General features: G+C 17.7%; 4 protein-coding genes across 11 annotated transcripts; 2 read left to right on the forward strand and 2 right to left on the reverse strand.

The window, feature by feature from the left end:
- Window positions 1-404: 404 nt before the first annotated feature.
- cpb (F-actin-capping protein subunit beta) lies at window positions 405-4,867 on the reverse strand. Of its 2 annotated transcripts, none has more exons than XM_003689757.4 (4): window positions 4,698-4,867; window positions 3,786-3,997; window positions 3,287-3,659; window positions 405-1,668 (listed from the first exon to the last, which is right to left on the reverse strand). In XM_003689757.4, exons 1-4 carry the CDS (start codon window positions 4,698-4,700, stop codon window positions 1,435-1,437), a joined length of 822 nt encoding a protein of 273 aa, XP_003689805.1. In that variant the 5' UTR covers window positions 4,701-4,867; the 3' UTR covers window positions 405-1,434. The 2 variants fall into 2 exon arrangements, with proteins under 2 accessions (XP_003689805.1, XP_086772092.1); XM_086915966.1 differs by having other exon boundaries at window positions 4,800-4,863.
- Window positions 4,868-5,309: 442 nt separating this feature from the next.
- LOC100866130 (1-acyl-sn-glycerol-3-phosphate acyltransferase gamma) lies at window positions 5,310-12,130 on the forward strand. 2 transcript variants are annotated; one of them, XM_086915968.1, is made up of 7 exons: window positions 5,310-5,405; window positions 10,027-10,317; window positions 10,512-10,684; window positions 10,796-10,957; window positions 11,113-11,451; window positions 11,510-11,729; window positions 11,835-12,130. In XM_086915968.1, the coding sequence occupies exons 2-7, from the start codon at window positions 10,083-10,085 to the stop codon at window positions 11,918-11,920; spliced, it is 1,215 nt and encodes a 404-aa protein (XP_086772094.1). In that variant the 5' UTR covers window positions 5,310-5,405; window positions 10,027-10,082; the 3' UTR covers window positions 11,921-12,130. The 2 variants fall into 2 exon arrangements, with proteins under 2 accessions (XP_086772094.1, XP_086772093.1); XM_086915967.1 differs by lacking the exon at window positions 5,310-5,405 and adding an exon at window positions 9,078-9,396.
- Window positions 12,131-14,918: 2,788 nt separating this feature from the next.
- Window positions 14,919-20,606, reverse strand: LOC105735095 (uncharacterized). 5 transcript variants are annotated; one of them, XM_086915975.1, is made up of 4 exons: window positions 17,600-17,820; window positions 16,040-16,127; window positions 15,880-15,961; window positions 14,919-15,577 (listed from the first exon to the last, which is right to left on the reverse strand). In XM_086915975.1, the coding sequence occupies exons 1-4, from the start codon at window positions 17,696-17,698 to the stop codon at window positions 15,406-15,408; spliced, it is 441 nt and encodes a 146-aa protein (XP_086772101.1). In that variant the 5' UTR covers window positions 17,699-17,820; the 3' UTR covers window positions 14,919-15,405. The 5 variants fall into 5 exon arrangements, with proteins under 5 accessions (XP_086772101.1, XP_012340404.1, XP_086772100.1 ...); XM_012484950.3 differs by having other exon boundaries at window positions 16,040-16,175; XM_086915974.1 differs by lacking the exon at window positions 17,600-17,820 and adding an exon at window positions 20,337-20,606 and having other exon boundaries at window positions 15,880-16,175.
- On the forward strand, window positions 18,752-25,221 carry Obp59a (Odorant-binding protein 59a). Of its 2 annotated transcripts, XM_086915971.1 has the most exons (7): window positions 18,752-18,891; window positions 23,263-23,492; window positions 23,860-24,076; window positions 24,185-24,220; window positions 24,293-24,484; window positions 24,616-24,851; window positions 25,073-25,221. In XM_086915971.1, exons 1-6 carry the CDS (start codon window positions 18,829-18,831, stop codon window positions 24,637-24,639), a joined length of 762 nt encoding a protein of 253 aa, XP_086772097.1. In that variant the 5' UTR covers window positions 18,752-18,828; the 3' UTR covers window positions 24,640-24,851; window positions 25,073-25,221. The 2 variants fall into 2 exon arrangements, with proteins under 2 accessions (XP_086772097.1, XP_031771549.2); XM_031915689.2 differs by lacking the exon at window positions 24,616-24,851.
- The last annotated feature ends 2,398 nt before the right edge of the window (window positions 25,222-27,619 follow it).

Below are 27,619 nucleotides of genomic sequence, written 5' to 3' on the forward strand. Positions count from 1 at the left end.
TAAGTCTTAATGATTTTGCTATTTTTTTATCTTGTTAATTAACTTAATATTACACTCATTTAAGTTAATTAAAAATATCAAAATTTAATTGAAATTTTTATCATTTTCCTTCACAATTTCATATTTGTATTGTTTAAAAGTTTTACTTTTCAAAAGTTTACTTATTGTGTTAAAAATATTAGTACAAAAATTAGCAGAAATAGTAATTATAAGAATTCAAATTAAATTTAATAACATTAAATAAACACATCTATGTAATGAAGAAAATATTATGTAACATTTTTGTTTGAGTTCAATTATCTAACAAAATCAATCAATTTTTATTTTATAAAATTGAAAGCCAAAAAATTAAATTTTTAATTTAAAATAATTTGAAACTTAATGAAATTAAGTTAGGCAAAAAATTATTGAACAACTTATTAGAAGTTTATTCGCAAATATTCTCTTTAATATTCCTACATTTTCAAACATTAATACTCTTATATTTTGTATTATTAATAATTATTAATGATTTAGAAAACATTACGAGTGTTATTTTATATATATATATATGGTTCATATTTATATGAACATCGCATACATACCACATACATACATATAACATACACACATACATGGAAATATATTAAAGATATGTAACATAGAAACGAGAATGTGTCGTTAAATATGTAATTTTTTCTTAATTTATTTGTTGTAAAAATGAAATACGTTCATACAAGTATAAAACATATTTTATACTTTATATCTACATGCATTAAAAATTGTATATTAACATAGAAAATGCGAAAAAAATATAAAGATTATGAAGATTTCGTACGTTTACATAGAATTACGTTTGTATCAAATTCAACTGAATATATAATGAAAAATTTATAAAATTAATAAAATATGAAACTATGACTATGTACAGAAACTTTATAACAATGCTTTATAAATTAACATTAAATACGAATATGTTCAAAATAATAGTAAAATAATACAAAAAGATTGTTTAAAGAAATAATACTCAAGCATTTAAATTTGTTTATAAGGATTTGAAAATAAAAAAAAATTTAAGCATAAATATAACTTACGAATATTATTATAAATCGGTTATTTCAATGATTAAACATTAATTTGAAGTGTTACATACCTTTAAGTACATCTTATATATATAAAGCTTAGACACTCGTAATGTCTCTTAATATTTTATTCAAAATCTCGACATAATTAATAATTGATATTCAATTATTTATTCTTTAATTCTTCTTTAATTAATACTTCAGGAAAAATTCATCTTTACCGTTGCACCCTGTATATCACAGGAAATTGTCTTTTATGTCATAATAATCGCAACAATTCGAATTTTAATTTCATTATTATGATTTCTTTGTTCTTTCTCTTTTTTTATTGACATTCTTCACAATTGAAAAAATGCTGATCTTCTTCATAAGATCAATTATTTGCATTTCTCCTTTGCAAAGCTGCTGCGAGATCCTGCCTGAGAGCGGCTTGTTGTCTTTGATCAGCTAATGATTGAACAGATCTTAAACCATTTACAATATCTTTTGTTTTCCCGAAATAGATTTCGTTTAGGGTATTTCGGATTTTGTTTTCCATATCTTCAACCATACGACCAATATTAGCAATATGCGGAGAATTTTCACTTATTTGGGCATCTTGTTCAACCTAAAGCAAAAGAAAATTTAATTGCATTTTAATAATAATTTTAAATAATCTTGAATTAATTTTAATACAGATACGGGCATGCGTGCACGTGCACACAGTATCCTAAAAATATAGGAACATCAGTTAACTGATTCTTGAGATAACTTGAAGCAACATTTTCTTTTGTAAAAACTTTCGTATGGCTTTATTAACAAATTGTTAACAAAAAATATTAGCCAATTACGAAATGCATAACCTAGTTGAATTGCTATAGTAGCGTTGACTACATACTGTCGACCGAGCACGACAAGTTTAAGCAACATATGTTAAAAAAAGTTTTTTAAATAATAAATTTTTTATCAATAAAAAATAAATCAATATCAATCAATTATCAATAAAGATAATAAATTAAAATTAATAAAATAATATAAATAAATAAATAAAATAATAAATTTTTTATCAATAAAAAATTATATTAAATTATATTACGAGCAATGAATAATATTCAATTAATATAAACTATAATATTCGATTCAATTAATATAAACTATATTTATTAGTATTTTTTGTTAATAACTCATTAACAAAATCATAATTTTTATAAAATGTTGCTTAAAATTACTTTAGAAATCTCTAATTAACAAATGTTTCTACATTTTTAGAATATACTGTATATATTCATTAGATATTATAAATATATTATAAAATATTATTAAACAGTATATATATATAAATATATATAACTCTTCATATATATATATATATAAAAATTTAAAATAAAGTTTCATTTTTGAGAAAATAGATTCTTAAAGTATAGGTAAGATTTCTTAAAATAAATAAAAAAATAAATTTAAAATATATATTTTAAAATAAGGTTTTATTTTGAAAATGTTTCAAATATGCATGTATATTTAATTTTTATCTATATAAAGTAACAACATTTAATTTCTTTTTGTTTATATTTATGTTTGTAATATGATTTACATTTTAGTTTACTTTTTAACATTTCTGATTCTTTATCAATATAAATAAATAAATTTTTTCAAAAGATAGCAAGTTTCGATAATTTATTTTGTTTTACATGTTTATTAAGAAAATTAATGAAAATAGCACGTTTTAAGAATTTTTTTAGCTCAAAATTTAATGAAAATATTCAAATATTTTATATTAAATTTTAATTGAAATTTATTTTTCCTGAATATTCTGCAATCTTAAATTCAAAGATATATATTAATTGGCCTCTATAATAAATCTTTTTAATTATTATTTTAATTTATTTAATTATTAACATATGTATATCAGAATAAATAGTAAATAGATAAATAACTTACAAAATTATATATTATTATTGTACATACTATTAAATCATGTATGCAAATTAAATATAATTTTTTTGGCATATCACTAAATTTTGCATTTACTTTATAAAAAATATGAAATGAAATCTGAGAATCTAGTTATTTTATAAAATTTCTTATACAAATATATAAACATTATAATTTATATATTTATTAGAAAATTATTTTTATAGAAAATAATATTTTATCTGATAATATTAACATCTAACAAAATATCCTGTTAAATATTAATTATGAAAAATTTATAATATAAAAAGTAATTACAAAAAGTATTCACAAACCTGTCTAGTAAGACTTCCGCCAAGATTCATTGTTCCAGATCCATGTTTATTAGTTTGTAACCAAAGCATTGCAGTAGAAGTTAATTTGTAATGTGCAATTCTTCCACTAGATTTTTCTTGAACTTCCACTACATGAATTGAATCCCAACAACCTTTAATTTTCTTTGAACCATCACCTGCTTTTTTAATCAATATTACTGCTGCAAAACCATGATCTAAATCCCAAAGATAAACAGAAGAAACTCCACCTTCAAAATAGAGCTCTCTATATTGATCAAATGCATGATTTGCATCTATTTCTAATTTTCTAAGTCTTTCAGAAGGCATTGAGCCATCTTCTAAAGGGGGATCATATGTATTACTCCAAGGGGATCTAAAAAATAATTTCATAATAAATATTATATTATAATATTCATTTATTTGGAATTTTTTAAGATATAATAAAATAAATATAATAATATTATTAAAAAAACAAAGCAAAATACTTTTTTACAATTACCTATAAGAATCTCCATCTCTATTATAGTCACAAAGTAAATAATCTTTCCCAGATTCTTTATCTTTTGCAATTTTTAAAGGTTGATCAACAGAAGATAAAAGATCTTCACAAAGAGATGGCACTAGATCTATTAAATCACTTAAATTCTTTTCAATTTGCTGAGGTGGTAATCTTCTCATTAAATCCAGTGCACAATCCATTTGCTGCTCCGTCTTCAAAATTAAAAATTCAATTTAATTTTTATTATTTTATAATTAGGACATTATATTTTAATTATTTTTTATAATAATCAGTTATATATTTAATGAAAATAATTTTATATATCCATAATAAAATTAATGAATCAGATCATAAAATGTTAACTTTATTATTTTAAAATGTAATTTATATTGATTAAAATTTTATAGTTTTAATCCAATATAAATAAAAGAGCGATAGATTATAAACTTTTATTATTAATCAGAATTAATTTTTAATAAAAAATAAAAAAAAATATATTACAAATTATTAATTTTAATTTATCAATATGAACAGATTATACATAAAATATTTATATATGAAAAATTTTTAATATTAAAAATTATAAAGATATATATATATATGAATTTATATTTTCAATTTTTTAAAAATTCGAAAAATTAAAATTTCCATATATGTCAATGAATAGCGCCATTTTGACATTTATTTCATTTGAGGTTAGATATAAATTTTTCTTAAAATATTATTATAATAATAAACATTTTTAATAAATTTTTTCAAAAACTACTCTAAAATAATAAATTTTATATATTTTTATATATAATCTAGATTTTATTATATTATATATTATTTAAAAATTTTAATATTAATTTTGATTTTCATCAATAAAAAAGAATAATATTACAATTATTGATAAAAAAATATTTAACTCACCATTTTAAATGATTAAAAGATTTTATGAAAATCAATCAGAGCATTAATCAATAAAAATTAGAAAATCAATGAAAAATTTATTGGAAATGTTTATTCTCTGACCTGCATTCAGTCACCGAAAACGAATATTCAAGGGGCGTGTCAAGATGACTGCTGATTGGCCAATAAGCAATACAATTCTATCAACTTAACATGAATGAAAATTACCATACATGTTATATAATAAGGAAAAAATTTAAAAATTCTCAATAAAATATTTTAATTAATTATTGAAATAAATTAAATAAATGAAAATTAACAAATTTGTTATATATAATATATTTAATTGTTAAAAATATATAAACAATTGCTATTTATAAGAAGGTTTCAATTAAATAATTATTCGAAATATTTATTGATTAAATTTTTATAAAAATAACACAATTTTGTAAAGATCAATATATATTTTAATATAAGATCAATATATAATTTTAATAAATTTTTATTCTGTTCAAAAATATTAATGAGATAATATGTTTGATAGTAAATAATTCAGTTACAAGATGGCATTAAATTGAATAGGCATTAAATCTTTACAAAAAATAGGAAATCGTATCTATTTATGTCATCTTTAAACGATAAATATTTATAAATATGGGTCATGTATGAGATTATACGAATCAAATTGAAGTAAAAATAATGGAGAAATGTGATATTATAAAAAATATGGTAAGCCTGCTTTTCATTCATCGATACGATATGATATTTGTAAATTTAAAATTTTAGTCAATATATGTTTCTTATTTTTATTTTGATTATATTCAGTCTATTAAAAATAATTGATCAAATTCGCATTCTTTTTAAAATTTCTTATACATATTAAATATATTCAATGTTGTATAAACTTATATATGTATATATATATATATAAGTCAAGCTACATATCTCAAAGAAAATGAATTGAATATTATTTTTTTTTTCTTCATATAATATTTATATTCCTATATCTCATATTCAATATACTTTCTACGACATATATTGCTTAGATTTATTTATACTTAGTGGCATGTCAACATCACTGTTTCATGGTCGATTGGGCTATACGCTTCGTGATTGGCCAGTGTTTTTGTTAATAATTGGTTAATAAAGCGTAACGAAAGTTTTTGCAAAGATAAAATGTTGTTATGTGAGGAATCTTCAATTTACAGATGTTATAACATTTTTGGAATAATATAACACTCTGTATAAGAACAATGCTTTAAATTTAAGTAACAAAGAAAAATGTAATATCACTTATAAATTTAACAAAAGATAATTCAAAATAAATATTGCATCAAATATGTGATACAAAAATGAGGTTATATATTTTTCTAGAAATAATTTTTAAATAATTATACTAATAATGATATAAATGTTTAGAAAATTATAAAAAAATGATAAAAATGTAGTTTAAATTCTGTTGAAAAACTTTGTACTTTAAATTTTTATTCATTAAAAATATATAATTATATAGAAATACATTTCATATTTTATTTCATCTTTAAATTTAAAAAAAATAAATTTAAAAAAATTTAAATTTTTAAAAAATAAACTTATCTAAACTATTTTATTTTAATCAATAATTATATTATAAATAATAAATATTATAAAATAAATAATTTTTCTTTAGATAACCATATATTGTTATTATTATTTTATTTAAATTTAAATAAAGGATATAAATATAGATTGAATATTATCAATATTTCAATTTTTTTAAAATTATAATTATATATATATATATTAATCAAATATTATAATTTTTAAAATGTTATAATAAGCGTATTTAAAATTTTAAAAATAAAATTTTGATCTGCCACGTTTCATTTATTTTAAAAATTTTCATTTAATCATTCTTTATTATATGAAATGTAAGTCTGTACTATCTTGTTGGAATTACATATTTCTTGTTTATTGTATTGTATTTCTTATAATTCGATATTGATATAAATATTCAATCAATTTTTTTTAGAATCATCATAATATATAAAATTCAATCAAGCAATCTCCACAATGTAATGTTAATGCCAATGGAAAATTTAAAAATTAACAATTCAATATTGATTTATGAAAAATATACAAATAGCATTTTAAATATTTTAATATTAGTTATAAAAATATACAATAATATGGATTTTATGTAAAAAATTTATTATAACTTCTATAGAGTTTTTTCCATTATTTCAAACAATTATCATGTGTTATCATTATATCTGAGATATCATATAATTTTCATTTGAAACACTTTTTCACTTTTTTTTTTATTTTTAATATTCAGAAATAATCATGAATAAATATTAAAATGAACATACTGTATGTAACACATTTATAAATAAATATAATATTATCTGAGCACTTGCAATTTTCACATTTTATGTTTATTTTATATATTATTGTCTGTAACAAAATGTTCATATAAATATATATACTTATAAACCATAAACAATATATAATATATAAATAATATATATGCTAATACTATAAACAAACATTTTGAAATATAATAACTACTTTAATATATATTGGTTTTTATGTTATTCTTTTCATTGTTTTCTGATGTATTTTCTTTATAAAATAATATCCTTTAACATTTAATATGAATTGTGAATTTATTTTTTACAATTATAAAAAAATAGCATTTTTTTCCTCTTGAGGAAATAATGTTCCATAATTTTTCTTATTTCCATTATTTTTCTTCGCTAGATTTTTGAAATCTTTGGTATAAATTGTCTTTAATCAATGTCTTTTCTAATCTAATACGTTATTTTTTTTTTCAAACTTTTTTCTTTTTTTTTGCTTTTTTTGATGAATTCCTATATATTTTTCTTCAAATGCTATAAAATATTATATATAAAATACAAGATTTGATTATAAGTTATGTTAATGAATTGAAAAGATATATATAAAAAATATATCAAAGTTTATATTATACTTTATATTAATTTTACATTAAAAACATGTTAAACTTTGGTGATAGAAATATATCAAGTTCTGTCATATATTTTTCAGTTTTTATATAAATGTTGTTTCAAGTTTCAAATTTCATATTTTTTATAATTCTAAAATTGTTGTTATAACAATTCAATATATTTATATAATAATTTATGTATATTTATAATATTCACAACAAAGAATATAAAATATAAGATTTGCAAATATATATATTTTCGTTTCAATATAAAAAAATAGATTTCAAATAAAAAAAATACACAAAATAGAAAAAAAAAAATTAAATCAATCAGTAATAGTGTTAAATTTTAATGTTAATTACAATTTAATTATTATCTTGTACATATATATTAATAATATCATTAAAATTGAAAAAATAAATAATATGCATATTTATTTTTAAAAATATTTTTGAATTAAAATATTTAAAAGACTAATTTAAATTTTGCACAATTTACTATAGTTCAATATAGTTCAATATTTTCTAATAAAAAGTATATATATATATATATACACATAAATGATTTTAAACACTTAATATATATATATGTATATATATTATCTCAATAATTTCGATTTAAATTTGTATATTTACAATAGCAGATAATTTACTTGTATGTATTTTATTTGCATTTAGTGTAAATAATTTTTTTATATTTATATTATTCTTTTCTTTTTTTCTATAGTTTTGTATAAATTTTAATAATTTATGAAACGATAGTGTTTAAAATTTTTCGAAATTTAATATTTTCTATAGTTGTTATTTTATATATTATATACTTGGTATATAATATAATGGTGATAATATTTAAAATAAAAAATATTAAATAAACTTAATATTAAATAAAGTTAACTTAATATTAGATTAACTATTATTTACCTAAAATCAAAAATAATAATTTATTTATGAAAAATAAATATTTATTTATGAAAAATAAAATTTCATTACATAGAAGTATCTGGACATTGTTGCCAAATTTATTTTCACTATGATTTATATCCTAAATAAACTGGATATTTATATTTTTAAAGAGTGTTTAAAGTTTAATAAATTTTTATTTAAAAAAGTACATATGCATTTTATATATATAATATATAATATGTATTATATATTTATATCGTTTTTATAGATTATTATATTATAGATATAGCTTCATTCACTTTTTAGCTATTGCGAGATAAGGAACATTAAGTCTAAATGAAATAGAGAGACAAGTATATTATTTTTTTTATCATTATACAATGGATATAATTCAAATTTATTCAAATGATTCAAATTTGAAATTTGATATTATTTTTATTAAAAGAATTTTATAAATTTAAATACGATAATCTATGATAATAATTATAAAATAAAGAATATAAAAGTTTTATTTTTCTAATTTTTCATACATTACTGTCTTATTATTATAGCCATTATCGATGATAAGTAAAAAATAACGTCAGTATTCCTTCGTTGAACCAGTTCCAGGAAATGGTGGGGATAACTTTACTTTTGTTAACGAGGATTCCTCGTAGAGAAAAGAAATATGTTTATTAATAAGATAATATTGTAATTCTCTATATCAATAATTTCGCATAAATATTAATAATGTTATTAATAAATTCATTTTAAAACTTGATGTTCTTCCAATCAATTATTTTTCGCTACATTTTCACTTCGTGACTATACAAATAATATTATCTATATCTGGATTTCTACGAATAAGATTTTAAAAATGATTTAAGTTGGGTGAGTTGAATTATAAAAATCTGTTAAATTATTTAAATTTTTTTTTAAATTAATTAAAATTTAAATTATAATTTTATTTTATTAAACTATATATTATAAGATTTTAGAAGATTTTCATTGTATTTTTTATTGAGTAAATATCTTTTTTATCTTCAATAATATTTATAATTATAAATTATGTAATTGTACAGTATCCAAATTAAAATAATTTCCTAATTTCTTAAAATAATTTTATTTTGTAAAAATTTTAATATTTTAAACAATTAATTAAATAGAAATTTTAATTACTATTTAATTTAAAAATAATTAATATTTTAAATAAATTATGATTTTATTAAATAGTATATTCTATTAAATAATGTATAATTAAATTTTTTAATGTTCATAAGATTTAAAATAGTTTTTTTTAAAGATTATTGCATATAAGTTATGAAAATATTATATTTGATGAAATAAAACTTTAAATTTCTGCATTTTTTTTTCAATTTAAATATATATGTATAATAAGAATTAAAGAATGATTAAGAATTAAGAAAACTGAAATAATAATTTATTAACAATTGAATTATTATTAATATTTAAGTTTATATTGTACAAGTTGTACATATATTATTAATTCTTTTATTACAGATTTTAGAATTTGATATTTATGAGAAATATATATATATATATATATATATGTATGTATGTATGTATGCTTTATCCTTAAAATTAAATTCACATCCAAAAAATTGTGGAAGATGGGATTATTATCAGTGTTGAAGCAGTCCACTGTGATTCATCTGATATTTGCTATAACATTTTTTACTACGGGTTTGATAACTAATTTCTTCCAATGTTTTTTGTACTTTGGTCTCAGACCTTTTTCCAGATATTGTTATCGCAAGATTAATTATTATCTTTGCTATTCTTTTTATACTCGTAAGTTGTTATTTTAAGATTCTATTCTTATTTTAAATTTTTTTGATTTTTATTTTAATTTAATTATATTTTAATATATAATTCTTTAGAAATTTTTTATAAATTTTTGATATCATAATTATTAAAAAAATTAAGAAAAAGAATTTTTCTAATATTATATTAAATTTACTATTAAATTGGTATTAAATTTTCAGAGTTGGTTTTTTTGATAGAATGGTGGTCTGGATCAGATTTTATATTGTATATGGATAAAAATGATCTTGAAAAACATTTTGGAGAAGAACATGGATATATATTAATGAATCACAGTTACGAAGTAGATTGGCTTATTGGTTGGGTTCTATGTGAACGTAAAGGAATACTTGGTGTTAGTTACATATATATGAATCATAAATAATTCTATATAAAAAAGATAAATAAAAAAATAAGTTACAATTACATTTTATTGTATTACATTATAAAATTTTATATATTTCAGAATTGCAAAGCATATGTAAAAAAATCATTACAATATATTCCAACATTAGGTTGGGGATGGAAATTTTCTGAGTATATTTTCTTGGAAAGAAATTGGGAGAAAGATAAAGAAATAATTCGTTCTCAAATTCGTGAATTTGGAAATTATCCAGATAGTATATCGGTAATTAAAATTTTTTGTTTAACATCTAATTTTTAATTTAATTATTTTTTTATTATAATTTTTAGTATAGTATATTTTTAATTCATAACTTACTTTTTGAGTATTTAGTTTTATATAAATTAATTTAAAATTTTTATTTAAAATAATTTCCATAGTTACTTTTATGTCCTGAGGGAACACGAATCACACCACAAAAATTAGAAGCTAGTCAAAAGTTTGCCCAAAAAGAAGGTCTTCCGATATTAAAATACCATTTAACACCACGAACAAAAGGTTTTACAGCAAGCATACCATATATGCGGGATAAAATACCTGCAATTTATAATATGCAAGTGCAATTTAAGTCAAATGATTCTGTGAAACCAACAATAACAAATTTGCTATTAGGAAAACGGATTTTAGGACATATATATATGCAGAGGATTCCTATGAAAGAAATACCAGAAGATCAGGAAGCTGCTGCAGAATGGTTACATAAACTTTATGAGAAAAAAGTATGATTTTATTTAAAATTAATAAAATTAGTTATAAAATTTATCTTATTTTTTTTAGGATCGTATGGCAGAAAGTTTCGAAAAAACAGGTGATTTTTTTGCAACTAGTGGAGTAGCCAAAGTAGATAAAATTACATTAAAGAGAAGATATTATTCACTCATTAATACAATTTGCTGGACAGTGATAGTAGTAGTACCAATGCTTTATTATTTGATTAATCTTTTTTTATCTGGCTCGACTATTTATTTTTCGATTGGAATTGGTACTATTCTTTTATGTAAGTATTTTAATATGATACATATTTGATATATATGTAATATGATATAGTTTTATGCAATTATTTTCATTATTAACATTAATATTTAATTTCAAATTTTTTCAGTTTATATACTTATGCAAAAAACGATAGGAATATCCAAAATAAGTAGTAGTTCATCATATGGAACTGATGATAAAAAATTAAAGTAAGAAAACAGCAAAAAATTATATTACTTTTTTTTCTAAGCAAAAAGATAGATAACATGTGAGAGTGAGAGCGAGAGCGAGAGCGAGAGAGAGAGAGCGAGAGAGAGAGAGAGAGAGAGAGAGAGAGAGAGAGAGAGAGAGAGAGAGAGAGAGAGAGAGAGAGAGAACATTATTGAAACATATATATTAAATAAAATAAGAATTTGCAGTTTATTTTTATTGTGTGATATATTCTACTTATATTACATTACAAATCACAATATAAAAAAATGTTTGTAATACTTACAAGATATATAAAAAAAAAACTGTGTATATATATATATATATATATATATATATATATATTATAAACATACAAGCTTTTTAAGTTATATTATAATTTTTAATTATATTAATTAGTTAACTTATTGGATTAATTTTAATTAGTATTTTAGGAATATATATATATATGTAATATTCGTATGTAATATATAAAATTAGATAAAAGCTTTACTGATTAAATATCAAACAATTTGTAATTGATTAATTATATATATATATATATATATATATATATTCAGTTTTTCTATATGAATTGTTACTTAATATATGTAATATGATATATAATCTTTGTCTAGTGTGGTGGATGGTTGTGTATGTGGGAATGGATGGTTGTATACGCGCACGCGCATGCGTCTCTTTCTCTTTCCTCTTCTTTCAAAAAAGATAGTTGTTTTAAATTTTTATTTGCTATTATATATTTAATACTTTCCATGCCGGATCGATTTTTGATTTTTTGTTCAAACAATTAGATTATATTATATCTTACATTATCAAGATTAATAGTTTTCTTTACAAATATAAGATTTATAGTAAGAATAATATTTATAATTTAGCAAAAATCATAATTATCGAAAAAAAGATAGTATTTAAAATATAAAAAAGAAAAAAGAGTATATATGATTTTACAATAAATTTTTTCAAAAATTTAATGATTTAAATGGAAAATTTAATATGAGGCATACGTTAATTCAAAAATATTTAAATATTTTGAAAAAAAATTTTAATTACAATAATTATAAAATATTATTTTTTAAGTATCAAATTTTTTTTTATTCTTTTACTTTCTTTTTTTAATGTTATAAAAATTTAATTTCTAAGAATTATAGTAAATAAAATTTATTAATTATTTTATGTAAAAATTTAACAGATAATATAAAATAGATATAAAATATAAAAGAAAATATAAAAAAATTTCAATTAATAAAAAAAATTAATTGAAGATAAATAAAATATAAAAATAATTGTTTTAAAAAAATTGAAATTTTTTATTAGCATAAGTCAATATATAATTTAATTTCAAAAGAAATTAAATTTCTAAAAATATAATTGTAAAACTTTATTTTAAATAACGTATTTTTTATATATAATTCCACTGCATAAATATTCATTAAAAATAATCAATAATCAATAATTTGTTAATTCTCAGAAGATATATAGACACTTTTGATTCATAACAAAATTTTTTTGTTTTTTGAAAATAAATTTTTATATAAAATATTATTTATACATTGATTTGCTTGCTCTAAAAATAACTGCGACATAGACATCAAAAAATGATATTATCTTTGCTGAGATATGATTGCAAATTATGTTTCATTCTAATAAAAGAATTCTTCATAATTTCTTCTCTTATCTTTTTATAAAATGATAAATAATAATAAATAGTCATTACTTCAGTTTCGCAAGATTTAATGTTTGCTAACGAGGAGTTAAAAATATATTTAATCTTAATTCTTTTATTCAAATTTTTTTGAAAACTGATTCATATGTTACAAATGTTTTATATATATATATATATAAATATACACACGTTAAAATTCGAATTCTGTTACATTTTGGTCTTATATTTAATATTATTAAATATAAGACTTATTATTATTTATATATACTTATTATATACTTATATATATATATAAGTATATTATATATACTTATTATTTATATGTTATACCAACTGATGAATTTATTTCATATGTTTCAAATATTGTTTTTGATACCATTGATATAAATTTATTTCATTCTTTTCTTTTTTCCCATAATAATATTGTATAAAATTGATATTTTTTTTCTATTTATAATAGAAAAAAATTGTTTTAATTTCAAATTTATTGATTTAAAATTTATTAATAATAATTATTAAAATATTAATTATAATATTGAAATATTACATTATAAAATTATAAAATTTTTTATAAAATTTTAAATCAGAAGAATAAAAAATTTTTTTCTTATTTTAATAATAAAAATCTATGGCAATCAACTTTTGAATTTTTTTTATAATTAGCTTTTATCATTATAAAAATGAAAGAAATTACCAACTACAAATCTATTAATATCAGTTTCAATAAATTTTTTTTTTCATATCGTTTTTAATTAAGTAATATTAGGAAAAATTATAGAAAAATTATAGAATATATAGATTAAAATCAATTATTTTAAAAAATATTGAAGTTAATATATTTATTATATTATATTACATTTATATAAGTGTTTATAAATATATAATATTACTAATATTATTAACATTTAATATTTTTGAAAAAAGAGAAATAGTTTTATATAAAATGAGTTTTATAAAATTATAAATAAATATTGAGTTTTAATCGTAAAATTAAATTCATATATCATCTTATATAGATACAACCAAATATCAAGCTGACAGATGATTTTTTGTGAAAAAATAGCAAAAAATATAGAATAAAATTGTGTACAAAAATAAATATATCGTTTTCGACAATATTGTTAATAATAAAATATTTCTAATAAAATATTATAGTAATTTCAATTTCAATTGCACCTAGAATCTCTGGATTATCATGTAAGTATTATATAAATAAGATAGGCATTGTCTTTCGCACGGAAAGTCGTATCTTAATCGTAATTTCATATACGTAATGGATGACTAAATTTCAGGTGAAAAAATATTATGTCTTTTTTACAAGGAATTATTCTCTTGACATATTATTTAGCTTCACTTTATTATTAAATAGAAATACTATTATCTAAAACTAGTACATGTTACAAAAATTTTTTCAATGGAACTAATTTCGTTTAATTAGATCGGATATAACAGATTTCGAGATTTGACTGTCATGTATAAAAATATATATATATATATATACATATACACACATGTGGATATGTATGTTTTTTTAATAGTCTTTTTGACATTATATTAACATATTTAAATTTATTTTTAACTTTAATTTTTGTTTTTCCTTATAATTGTTGTTATTGTTAAATTAATGGTTTATTCTCAAAATTTAATTTTTAATTTCTATTATATATATAAAACTATAGAGAAAAAATTCTTCAATTTTTTTTAATCTTATTATTTATTGATTTTATTAATTTTTATTAGAAGCGAATTGTTTTATTTATATTAATTATTTGTATAAATTTTAAAATCTTGAAATATAATATAATTGAAAAGAATGAATGATTTCTTAATTTTTTTTCTTTTGTATATTATTTTCATGATGTATTTCAGTATATCCTTTAAAAGGTGTAGCTAAATATCGAATTTTCTTTAATTTTCCTTTTGCATCATAATAACCATATTGTCCTTTTATCGTACCATTCCGATATTTTTCTTCTAATCTATATTGTCTATTATTTCTGAAAGAAATATGTAATATGTATATGATATATTTTTAATTAAATACATCTAAGCAAAATTTTTATAATTTTATATATATTTACACATGTATATATTCGGACTCACATATACGTATATATAAAATTGTTTGTAATAAAAAAATTAATTTTTATAAATAATAATTAGAAATTTTTCAAATGATAATTATCTAATTATGATTATAATCATTTATATTATGTCAGTAATATAATTAAAATAAATAAATTTTATTAATTTAATTGCATTGTGAATAAAATTCAATTTAAAAATTCGAATTACAAACCCATATCCAGTATCAAATCCAAAAATATATGTTTGTGGTCCATCATAGCCTTCTATTTGAAATTGTATTCGATCTTTATGTTCTAAAAACTTCCAAGGATCAATATTTTCTTCTTTTTTTATTTTTATATATTTATTTATTGTAGTTGTAATATTTTTACTTCTCTGCAGTAATTGTTCATTATTTTTCTTTACTATTGGTTTTATATTGCCATTTAATAATAGTTGTTGATTTTTTTTGTAAAATTGCTGATCATTGGCCCATGAAACATTGGTCACAATTGTACTCATTAACAGCTAAATATATTTATAAAAAATATATTTATAAAAAATATATTTTTATAAAAATATTACATAATTATTTTTCTTAAATAATATAATATTTATTACTAATTTTTAATTTATTACATATGCTTTATTTATTGTTCATGCTTTATTGATTTGATTTTTAACTAAAAAAAAAAAAATTTGAATTGTGAATTAATTTTTATTTGTTTTAAATTAAATTTCAAATGTTTTTGTGATTTATTATTCTTTTTTATTGAATTTTAATTTGATTATTATTATATTATATTAAATTTCAATAAATTGATTATTATTATAAATTTCAATAAATATATAAAAGTTGAACAAAATTTATTCTGCTAGTTATTATAAATAAATATTATAATTAATTATTAATAAAAATAATAATATAAATTTTTAAAGAAAATTTTAATAAAATTTTCATAAAATTTTATTTCAAAATTTAAAAAATTTACAGTCTAAAAAGAAAATTTAAATAAATTTAAATAAATAATTAATAATTTGATTTATTTATTTATTATATAAAGTATTTCCAATTTTTTCTAAATTATAAAAATTATAAATGAAAACAAGAAAAAAATATTGTAAAATAGTGTTTTATAAAATTATAAATAAATATTGAATATAAGAAAAAATATTCATTTAATAATAAATTTTGTATCATAGAATATGAAAGATTAATAATATAAAGATTAATAATTATATTATTTTTATTTATATATTTTTTTTACTTTTAAAATAATTTATTGATGATGATTGATTAACTGATAATAGTAATTTAATAAGTTTAGTTAATATATTAATAAAGTATAACTTAAATATAAAATAATATATTAAGATTCTCAAGATATAAAATATAATTTAAATGTAAAATAATATATAAAGATTTTCAAGATTTAAAAAAAAAAGTCATCACAATAAATTATTTTAAAATAAATTATTATATTTTATAAATTTTTTTATTTTTTCTTTTATGTATATTATTCTTTTATATATATATATATTATTTAATTTAATATAATTACAACAAATACTAATTAGTTTGCAAAAAATTATAAAAATTATATTTTGTATATATTTTACATGAATATTTCAAATTTTTAGTACACGATATATTTGTATTTTTTAACACAGTTTTTTTTGCATGTTTTTTATCATTTAAAAAAATATAAAACTTTAAGAGATAAAACTTCTTAATAAATTATTTATTTATTAGTTTTATATAACATTTTTTTTATTTTTTTTTATTTTTAGATTTATATTATATTCTTACAATTTATTTATATAAAAAAATTGAAAATACTAAATAATTCTTTATCCATTATTCATATATCATATATTATCTATTCATTAAAATTAAATTATTCAAAGATTATTTATAATTTCTTCTTTAATGGAAATAAATTTTTACTCACAAGTAACTTAAAGCGCATTTTGTGTTTCTGATGATGGAAGAACAACAATTCTCTGTTAAAATTGTCAGTAATCTTTCTTGTTTTCTCAATCACTTTCATATTTCCTTTCTCTTCTATTATTCTCCCCTCCAACTTTCTTTTAAGATTTCATTTTTGTGTTATTGAGTCTTTTAAATAGCAGTAAATTGTATGAACTTTCTTTTCTATTTATATATTTTATTTATTGAAATTAATCTTAGTATTCGATTAAATAAATTTTTGTTATTTAATTTTAATTCATTTATCTGAATCGATTTATCCAATTTTTATTATTTGAATGAAAAATATAAATATAAATATTATAATTACAATGATAAACAAGAATAAAACATCAATTTTATGCTTATTATAATTTTTTAATGATAAATATATTATACATATATAATATACATTATAGATATGAACTTCAATTATTATTATTCAATTATTATTATTTCATCTCCATATTCAACTTTATATTATAAACAATTTTTTTTCGTATATATAACCATTACTTTGTCTTTTAAATATATTTATAAAAAATTATTATTAATACTATTGAATTATTATTAATATTATTAAATTTTTTTCTTGGAGTATTTAGATTATTCTATAGTTTTCTAAATAAATAAAAATATATATGTTTTATTTATTTGTTGAAATTTTATTTTACTCAAATTTTTATAACGTTTCTAATGAAATTAGTTATTATATGAATATTTTTAAACTCTATATGTATTTACTTTCTAATAAATTTAAATAAATTAAATTTTAAATATTATTTCTTTTATTATCTTTAGAGTTTTTTAATTTTTATACTCTCAAATTTTTTTATACTATTTAATTTTTTAAATATGTAATAAATAAATAAATATTTTTATCATAAATGTAATCTATCATTAGTTATCATTATTCTAAAATATATTTTTCTAACTACAAAAATAATTTTAAAAAGACAATGAAAATTATGATATTCTCTTCAATTAAATTACATAATTTATATTTGAGTGGAAGGAAATAATTCAGGATATGTCATGTCACCGAAACGCATATTAAATTCAAATTCTTTTTAATAGTAGAATAATATAACATGCAATTATTGTCATCACGTTTTCCTGTTAATTATGCATATATATTTGATTTCAAGCGTATATGGTTTCAATAATTGTTAGTTAATTCAATATAACATTGATTGTATATATAAACAAATTATGAAAAATTTTGTTTTCTTTATTTTTTATTGTATTGTTTTACTTTTTCTTCATGAAGGGATAGTAAGTTATTTTCATAAATTAAAAATTTATTTTATGTAATATATATATATATATATATTAACTATTAAATATAAACTATTAAATAAATAATAAATGTTATATGTATAAAATTAAAAAGTAAAGTAATTTTACTCAAAATTAATCTTAAAATATATATAAATATTTTATGTATATGTATTTATGTATTTATTATTTTTGAAACGTTCATTTATATTTTTCATTAAATATTAAAAAAAAATAATTATAATATATTTAGTATAGAATGAGTAAAAGTTCATTCAATATATTCTTTTTTATATAAATATTTTAATTAATATACATTCATAATTTCAATAATTCAATTTCAGAGGTAGTTTTATATATATATATAAAATTTATGATCATTATATTTATATCAATTTAGATCAATTTATCGATTAGTTTTCTTTCTATCAATCTTAATAAACCTAAAATATTATTTTAATATTATAAGTTTTTTTTAGACATAGTCGATTTGTTTTAATTTTCGAATTATTCATAAAGAACTTTTGGTTATCACTCAATGAATTAAAATTTATAATCTAATGTTTAATATAATTGTTAAATATAACATATTGATATTTATATACAGGATGAACTATGCAAATAGAACGAGCTGTAACTTCTATTTCGTTGAAGATAGAAAAAAATCTTAAATGGAAAAATTGAGTAAATTGATAAGGAATATTTTTAAATATAAGATATTCATATTTTTTTTTTATTATATACGATATATCAAAACAATGAGTACTCATTACTACAATAAGAAAAGAATTTAAACGTTATCACCGTTAATATTATCACCGTTATGCATTACATTTTTTATGTTGTTTTTTAATATTTTTTATCATACCATTGATTATATATTACATTAGAACAAATCATTTTAATTCATTTTTTTAAATTTTAAAGAAAATCTTCGTGAACTATATATTTCTCAACAAAATTTTAATTAAATTTTAAATTTTTAATTTTTTGCTTATTTTATATTAATTCTTTTTAAAAATTTTAAAATATTATAAAATAAATATTAAAAAGCAATTGATTTATGCGAAAAAATATGATTTAAAAAATATAATTATATATTTTCAATGCATCATTGTATTAAAAAAAAGTGAGTACCAAATAGATTTTATCAAATCATACAATTTTTCTTTATCTTTGATGAAATAAGAAAAAAAAGACTATTCTAGTTATATGCTTTATCGTATATATATAATTATATATCATTCAACTTATATTTTTGCAATCAATGATGATTTTCTCTGATAATTCTTTGCAGTTTAAATAAATTATATAATATTCAATATATTTAAGATGTTCACTAAAGACTTTAAATGCTTTTTAAAAGATATATAACTTCAACTGATTTATATGAAATATAGATAATAAATATATAAGATATCCTAAAATGTAGGAATACTTACGATTAACTGAAAATTCCTAAAATAATTTCAATCAATATTTTCCTTATAGAAACTTTTGTCACAATATTAATAAGTTATTAATAAAAAAATACATCAATCACAGAGCGCGTACGGAATCGTGATGTACTGTCGATTGAGCATAATAAATAAGTCCAAGAAGTATGTATCGACAAAGATATGTTTATTCGTCATTCAAAATGAATAATTCTAAATTATCATAAAAACAGTATAAAATTTTTCTAATAAATGAATGATAAATAATATATATTTAACTTAAAAAAAAAATAAATGATTTGATGACAAATTATATTAAATTAAAAAATAAATTGATCAAATAAATAAAATTAATTATTCATCAAAAATTCAACTCAAGTTTTGATTTTTTTTTTAACATTGACAGTATTCTAATATTCTTTTTTAGTATTGAATTAATTTTTGACAATTTGCACTAAATACTAAACTGAATATATATAACATCACCAAAAAATAACACATAAAGACAATGTATTTTCAAATTAATATATTTATCATTTACTTCATTGCATAGTTATCAACACTGATAAATTGTAATCACTTGTAATTTAATAAGAGAATTAAATTTAATTTTTTTTCGCATTATTATACTTTATTATATTTTACTTAAACACTTTTATTTATATCTTTGCAATCACGAAATTGAATAGGTAATGAGTGCATTCGTGAATTAAAATCTCTGGCCGAAGTTGAATAGATGAAAAGATGAGACAATCTTTTTTCTTTTTGATGATATGCAATGAACTATATTAATGATTACGATACAATATGTGATCATGTCTAGTGGTCAAAACGAAGTTCACGACGAAGTCTTTAACAAATCTCAAATTCATATCAAAATGCAAAAAACTAATGCTAACGGGACACATTCTCTCTTCGATGATAAATTTCCGTGAGGCATATCATAGCCAAATCCATAGACATTCATGGATCAGCTTTTTGATGACATTTATTTGATCAATTATTTTTTAATTTATTTTTTAATTTATAAATTATAATGTATTATTTATTTTTTTATTCTAAATATATATTATTTATCATTTATTTGTTAGAAAAATTTTATATTCTTTTTATATGATATAATTTGATATTACTTATTTTCATTAAAGAACAAAAATTAATTAATTTAATCATTATTTTTAAATAAGATGGAATTCGATATAATTTTTTGTCAATAAAAAAATATTTGTTATATTCAATTCACTTTTTTTATACGTACTGTTTCAATTTGTTGCAAGACACTGATGCATGTAACCAACACTACCATCGTTGCTCAACTAATTTACTGTTCTGTGATTCTGTAGCCAATATTTTTTCTTAATAACTCGTTAACAATGTTGTAACGAAAAATTTTTGTAAAGATTGCAAAATGTTGTTTGAAATTTTTAATTTTATATATATATATATATATATATATATATATATATATATGTAGAATGATACGAGATATATGATCATTCAAATTCCATTTTTTTCTTTTTTACGGTTCATTTCTCATCCAAAGTTCATTAAAAATCATCATATTAATATTACATATGTACATTTATGATGTACACTTATGATAATTTGTGACGTAAAAACTTTTTTTTTTAATGAAAATATATAATCGTATTTATATTACATATACATGCATACTTATGATAATTTGTGACATAAAAACATTTTTTTTTAATATATATATATATTATCTAAATTTAATTAATATAGATTATATTATACTTAAACTTAATTAATATAAAAAAGTAGAAAGAACGATTTAAAATAAATATAATAAAAGAAATAAATTGATATTATTAATATTCAATTAGATAATATTGTTCAATATTATCAATATTATTCAATAATTTTTAATAAATATATATATAGATTCTTATAGATTTTAATGCGCTAAATATAAATCTGCAAATTATTTTTTCCTAGAATTTACAGGTTTTGAAAAAAAATTTCAATTTTAAAAATTTTTCGTATCTATTATTTTTGAATAATAATTATTTCAGTTGCTTTTGATACCAAATGATTCTATGATGATTTCTACTTTCCCAAATAAATAGTTATTAGATTATAAATATTTAAATATATGTAAATAATGATCAAAGTTAAAAGTTGAAATACATCTTTTTTATTAATATTTTTTAATTTATTTGAAATAAAATAAAAGAATTTAGAAAATAATATTTATTTATATCATACGATAAAGCAGATTTTTTTGCTAAGAAAGCATTAAGGAAAAACAAGAAATGTTATAAATATATTTTTGTTTTAAATTAGAATAAAATAATTTGATATTAATTAAAATTAAAAGTTTAGTGATAATAATATTCAATGTTAGTTTCGCTACGATTTTATACGATATATTATACAGATTAATAAAAATTTATAAAAATGAATATTAAAATATGCAATTCTACAATTTATTTTTTATTTAAATTTATTTATATTATATTTATTTATTTATATTAGAATATCTATTATTATTATATTATTATTTATTTATATTAGAATATCTAAGATTATTTCTTAAATAATAATCTTGTATCATTTTTACATATGATCTTCATTGTGATATGAAATATAAAATATATGGGGTCATGTGAATGATGGTATTTTCTGAAATTGTAAAAAAAAAACATAGACAAGAAGAATTTAAATAGAGAAAATATTTATGCGATCGAAATACTTATCGAGATTAATTCTTAAAATTATATGCATACATTTGTAATTAAAATTTCTAAATCTTTTCTATCAAAATATCATTTGTTCATTATTTTTGTTTCTATATTTATATAAAATTATAATTTATATAAGTTTTATACAAATTTCTATTTGTATAAAATTATACTAATTGTAATAACATTTATATAAAAAAATTGATTTAAATTCAAATTTTTTTCAGTCTTTAAGATGTCATTCTGGAAATCAAGAAGTGGAAGTACAATTTCAAAAAGTGTTGAAAACTTGCAGAAATCGTCATATCATAAATAATTTGAATGATTCTATATCTACAGAAAACAGTGATGCAGAAAGTGATTTTGTTTTCGAAGAAAATATGTATGATAAAAATTTTTTTCATAAAAATAATAATAATCATTCATATAATGAATTTATAAATAATCAAAGATATAGGTAATTTAATAATTTAAATTTACAAAAATTAATCTTTGTTTGAATGAAAATTAAAAATTACATATAATAAAAAAAAATATAATTTGTTTTATAAGACAAATTAATATAAAAATATTAATATAAAAAATCATTTTATTTTAAACATTTATATCTTTAGAAAATTAATGTATATAAAATTAATTTTTTTTTTATTTCTTTTATTATATTTGAATTATATTTTAAGAACTTGATATAAAATATTATATTATATTATATAACTATATTATATTATATCACTATAAATATATCATATTTATTAATTATATATATTTGACTTCTATTATAGCATTCACATTTAACATACATTTTAATTTGTTTGTTGAAATAGAAATTCTAACAAAAATAGTGATACAAATATTTATTCATCTAATCAATTAATTAAAGGAAATACAAGATACTTTCAAAATATAAAACATATTCATGAAATGAATAATCGAGATTTCTGGAATTCTAAAGATTTGCGCAATAGAAAAAGTGGTTTTAATAATAAAGATATGAATAAGAGGGATATGTATTTCAATAATGATACTAATCAAGAACAAAATGTAAGAATTTTGATTTATAAATTATTCAAATTAAATATTTTATTATTTTATAATTTTTATATATAAGATTAATTACATTATTTTAATACTTTATCTAATTTGTTACAGTGTATCATACAATGTTTTTTTAATGAATTAAATGTTGTAAGTACTATTGAGCTTAAAATAAAAAAATTTATCTTATTTAATTAATTATAGCTGCATGCTAAATAATAGGTTGATCAAAAAGGATTTCCAGAAAGAAATTCAATAATTTTATTAATGAGCCAAAATATTCAAAATCCAGAATTGAAGGATTTTGTTGAAGAATCAATTATAGAATGTTTTCATTATCTTGAATCAAATAAACGAGAAAAGTGTGAATTCTCACAAAATTTATTAAAATGTTTAAGTGAAAAAGGACAGCAAGTAAGTTCTAATTTATTAAAAACTGTATTAATTTGTATTATATTTTTATAACTTCGATTTCATGAAAAATAATTTTATAAATCGCTCTATATATATATATATAATTTTATAAATCATATATATTATTTCAGAAATGTGAAGATTGGGAAAATTAAAAAAATATATTTTTATAGAATTATTTTGAAAATTTATGACAATATTATATTTATGTAATTAAACATGCAAAATAGTAAGATTTGAAAAAAAACTTGAAAATATCTTAGTATTTTTATATGTTTATAAAAATATTTGACATTAGATTTAATTAATTACACATCTGTTGAATTTCTTTTCCTCCAAAAATCAGACTTGGATAACTCTCGATTAGGTAACTTTCAGTCCTACTGTTTTTTTCGAGGAGCTATGACTTCCACTTTTAGTTAATGATTTCTATTATGATCAAAATAACTATTGAACAAAATATATGAAATATAATTGTAAGCAATTGAAAAAATATTTGCTAATAGTAGATTCATGTGACTCCCGAAGGAGTTCTTTAAAGTTCTATATAAAAAAAGCTTAATCTTTATAATTTTTCTTTTCAAACAGGTTTTCAAATAGGCAAAAAGAGACACAATGAAGCACAATTGTTCGCGAATTCATCTCTGTTTTAAATTATAATATTACATAATATTATAAAAAAATATAATAATATAAAATTATCTCAATAAATCATTTATGTACAGATTGCAAATTAATAACATATATTGACAAAATTTATTTATAAATCCATAATAGCCATCTGTTTTCACAATTAGGCTTAGATTTTGCAGACAGAACATTGATATTAATAGAATAAAAAAATAAACAACAAAAACTGAACAGATTTCATTAATATAATCTATCAAATTGAAGATACAAGCACAACAGAATTTACATAGTATAGTCTGGTAGTAGAAAGAACAGAAACATGTAGATTCTTTTTCAGTTAATAAAATTACATAATTAACATTTAAAATTTATTTTATTTATAAAATATATTATTGATTACTTTAATATTTATTTTACTATATACTAAAATAAAAAAAAACTGAATTCATATAATGATTTTTATTAATATTTATAATATTTAATAATATTTTTATTCTAAATATTTATGTTTCAAAAAAGTTAACAGATAAATAGATGCTAGTTAATATTTTCATTTAAAATTTAAATTGAAATTGCAGGATTTGTTTAATTTTTACTATTTTTCTATCATCAAAATGTTTTTATAATTTAATTTTTAATTTGACAAAAAATCAAATATTAAATATATATAACTTATATTATAAGTTATATGTTTTAATAAACTTATTTTGTCAATTTGCTAACATTACTATAATTGCATCTGAATATAACACATCTTACTTCAAATTTGTAGCCATTCTATTTATAAAACTTACAACAAACATTCAACAAAATCTGTTTCATGTAAATTTAACTGGGATTATTATTCAACTAAACAGAAATAATTTTCAAAATTTTAATTACAATATATATAATTTAAACATATATATTGTTACAATATTTATATAAAAATATTATTTTTAAATTTCGTTTGCCTTGATATTTATATTTTATAATTCATGTGATAATATTTAATATCATATTTAATATTATATTATATATCTTATATTGAATTGCAATAATATTATCATTCATATTTATGAAATGTCATAACATTATTGAATAATATTAAAAATGTATAACATCATTTGTAATCTTTCCTTTGTATTTTGTGAAAATGTATTTCAAAACATTGCAAAATATTAAGGACAATAAATTCATTGTGAAATATTTGTTTAGCATTTTATATTTTTCTATGCAATTTTTTTTCATAAATTTAGTGCATATTAAATATATACATATGCACGCATACATATATACACATATACATACCAATTTTTGTATTTATTTAAACTTTAAAATAGATCTTTTAAAAATTCACGAATACGTAGTTATTTACAAAAATTTCGATACTAATATATGCTTAACTTTAACAACTGTTTGTTAATTATAGAAAAAAATTCAAACTTGTTTCTTTCGATAGAATATTTTATTATATTTTATTGTATTTTATAAATATGAATAATTTATTTAAGAAATTTGATATAAAAAATGATATTAAAAATGAAACAAAATCATAATTATTTTTCCTTTTATAAAAATATTTGAACATTTTTAAAAATTTATAGTAAAATAATTAAAATAAATAATAATTTAAATAGATAGTAATTAATAATAATTTTTTTTATAAAAATTAAATGTTAGTTTTAATAAAAAATAATTTTTATTAACAATAATATTTTATATTTATATTCTTTTGTTTTTGTTGTTTTTTAAATCCATTCAATTTTTTGAATGTCATGTAATTGAGAATGCAATTGCATATTTGTTAATTTAGTTTGATAAGTCAAATTTGTTCAAAATATGTTAGTTAATAAGGAATGATTTTTAATCTGAAAATTCAAAAAATTATGAAATTTTCGAGATATACAATGTTTATATAAGTATGTGCAATTTTTTTCACTACCCAAAATTATTTTAAAGAAATCATATCAACTCTTGAATATTCGATTATTTTTCGATGTTACATTATCATAATTCGCAAATTGTAAGAAATACACAAAATTTTTTTAGATAAAACTTGTTTCTTTTCAGAACTATTGTTTGCTAAAACATTTATTAATTTATACAATTTAAAAAAGTTATAAACAAAAAAATTAATAATTTTTTAACAGAAAATCAGTAATCTAAATAATATATAGATAATATTAGATTACGTTATAGATTTAAAACATAAATAGGTTTTTATTATATTTGAAGGTGTAAGAAAGATAACCGCTTGATGTATATAATACAATCGGATTTTTCCTATCTTATTATATAATTACAACATTAATCTATATGCACAGAATAATATTAAATTATTTTTTCATTCATAATCAATTTTTGTCATTAAAGTATTACATGTTTTATATATATATTTTAAGCATGGTATAAGAATGGATATATTAATGAGAAATTAAATAATTTTGAAAATTCCGTAGAATTCGTTTTTTTGAAATAAGATTTCGTACGACCACTTTGTTATTTCATATATGGCAATCATTA

This window comes from Apis florea, unplaced genomic scaffold (genome assembly GCF_048593485.1).
Source record: "Apis florea isolate Af1SG1 unplaced genomic scaffold, ASM4859348v1 contig_3798_pilon, whole genome shotgun sequence".
Lineage (NCBI taxonomy): Eukaryota > Metazoa > Arthropoda > Insecta > Hymenoptera > Apidae > Apis > Apis florea.

What these genes read in the sequence shown, in the direction of transcription:
- cpb (XM_086915966.1), bottom strand. An exon ending in AGAGATGGAGATTCTTATAG is followed by an intron (nt 3,660 to 3,785) that starts GTAATTGTAAAA and finishes ATTATTTTTTAG; the next exon opens with ATCCCCTTGGAGTAATACAT. An exon ending in GCGGAAGTCTTACTAGACAG is followed by an intron (nt 1,669 to 3,286) that starts GTTTGTGAATAC and finishes CTTTTGCTTTAG; the next exon opens with GTTGAACAAGATGCCCAAAT.
- LOC100866130 (XM_086915968.1), top strand. Translation starts at nt 10,083, where the DNA reads ATGTATGTATGCTTTATCCTTAAAATTAAATTCACATCCAAAAAATTG. An exon ending in TTGCTATTCTTTTTATACTC is followed by an intron (nt 10,318 to 10,511) that starts GTAAGTTGTTAT and finishes TTAAATTTTCAG; the next exon opens with AGTTGGTTTTTTTGATAGAA. An exon ending in AACGTAAAGGAATACTTGGT is followed by an intron (nt 10,685 to 10,795) that starts GTTAGTTACATA and finishes TATATATTTCAG; the next exon opens with AATTGCAAAGCATATGTAAA.
- LOC105735095 (XM_086915972.1), bottom strand. Translation starts at nt 17,698, where the DNA reads ATGAAAGTGATTGAGAAAACAAGAAAGATTACTGACAATTTTAACAGA. An exon ending in AAATGCGCTTTAAGTTACTT is followed by an intron (nt 16,176 to 17,599) that starts GTGAGTAAAAAT and finishes AAATATATTTAG; the next exon opens with CTGTTAATGAGTACAATTGT. An exon ending in GGATTTGATACTGGATATGG is followed by an intron (nt 15,578 to 15,879) that starts GTTTGTAATTCG and finishes TATTTCTTTCAG; the next exon opens with AAATAATAGACAATATAGAT.
- Obp59a (XM_086915971.1), top strand. Translation starts at nt 18,829, where the DNA reads ATGAAAAATTTTGTTTTCTTTATTTTTTATTGTATTGTTTTACTTTTT. An exon ending in TTTTTCTTCATGAAGGGATA is followed by an intron (nt 18,892 to 23,262) that starts GTAAGTTATTTT and finishes AATTTTTTTCAG; the next exon opens with TCTTTAAGATGTCATTCTGG. An exon ending in ATACTAATCAAGAACAAAAT is followed by an intron (nt 24,077 to 24,184) that starts GTAAGAATTTTG and finishes AATTTGTTACAG; the next exon opens with TGTATCATACAATGTTTTTT.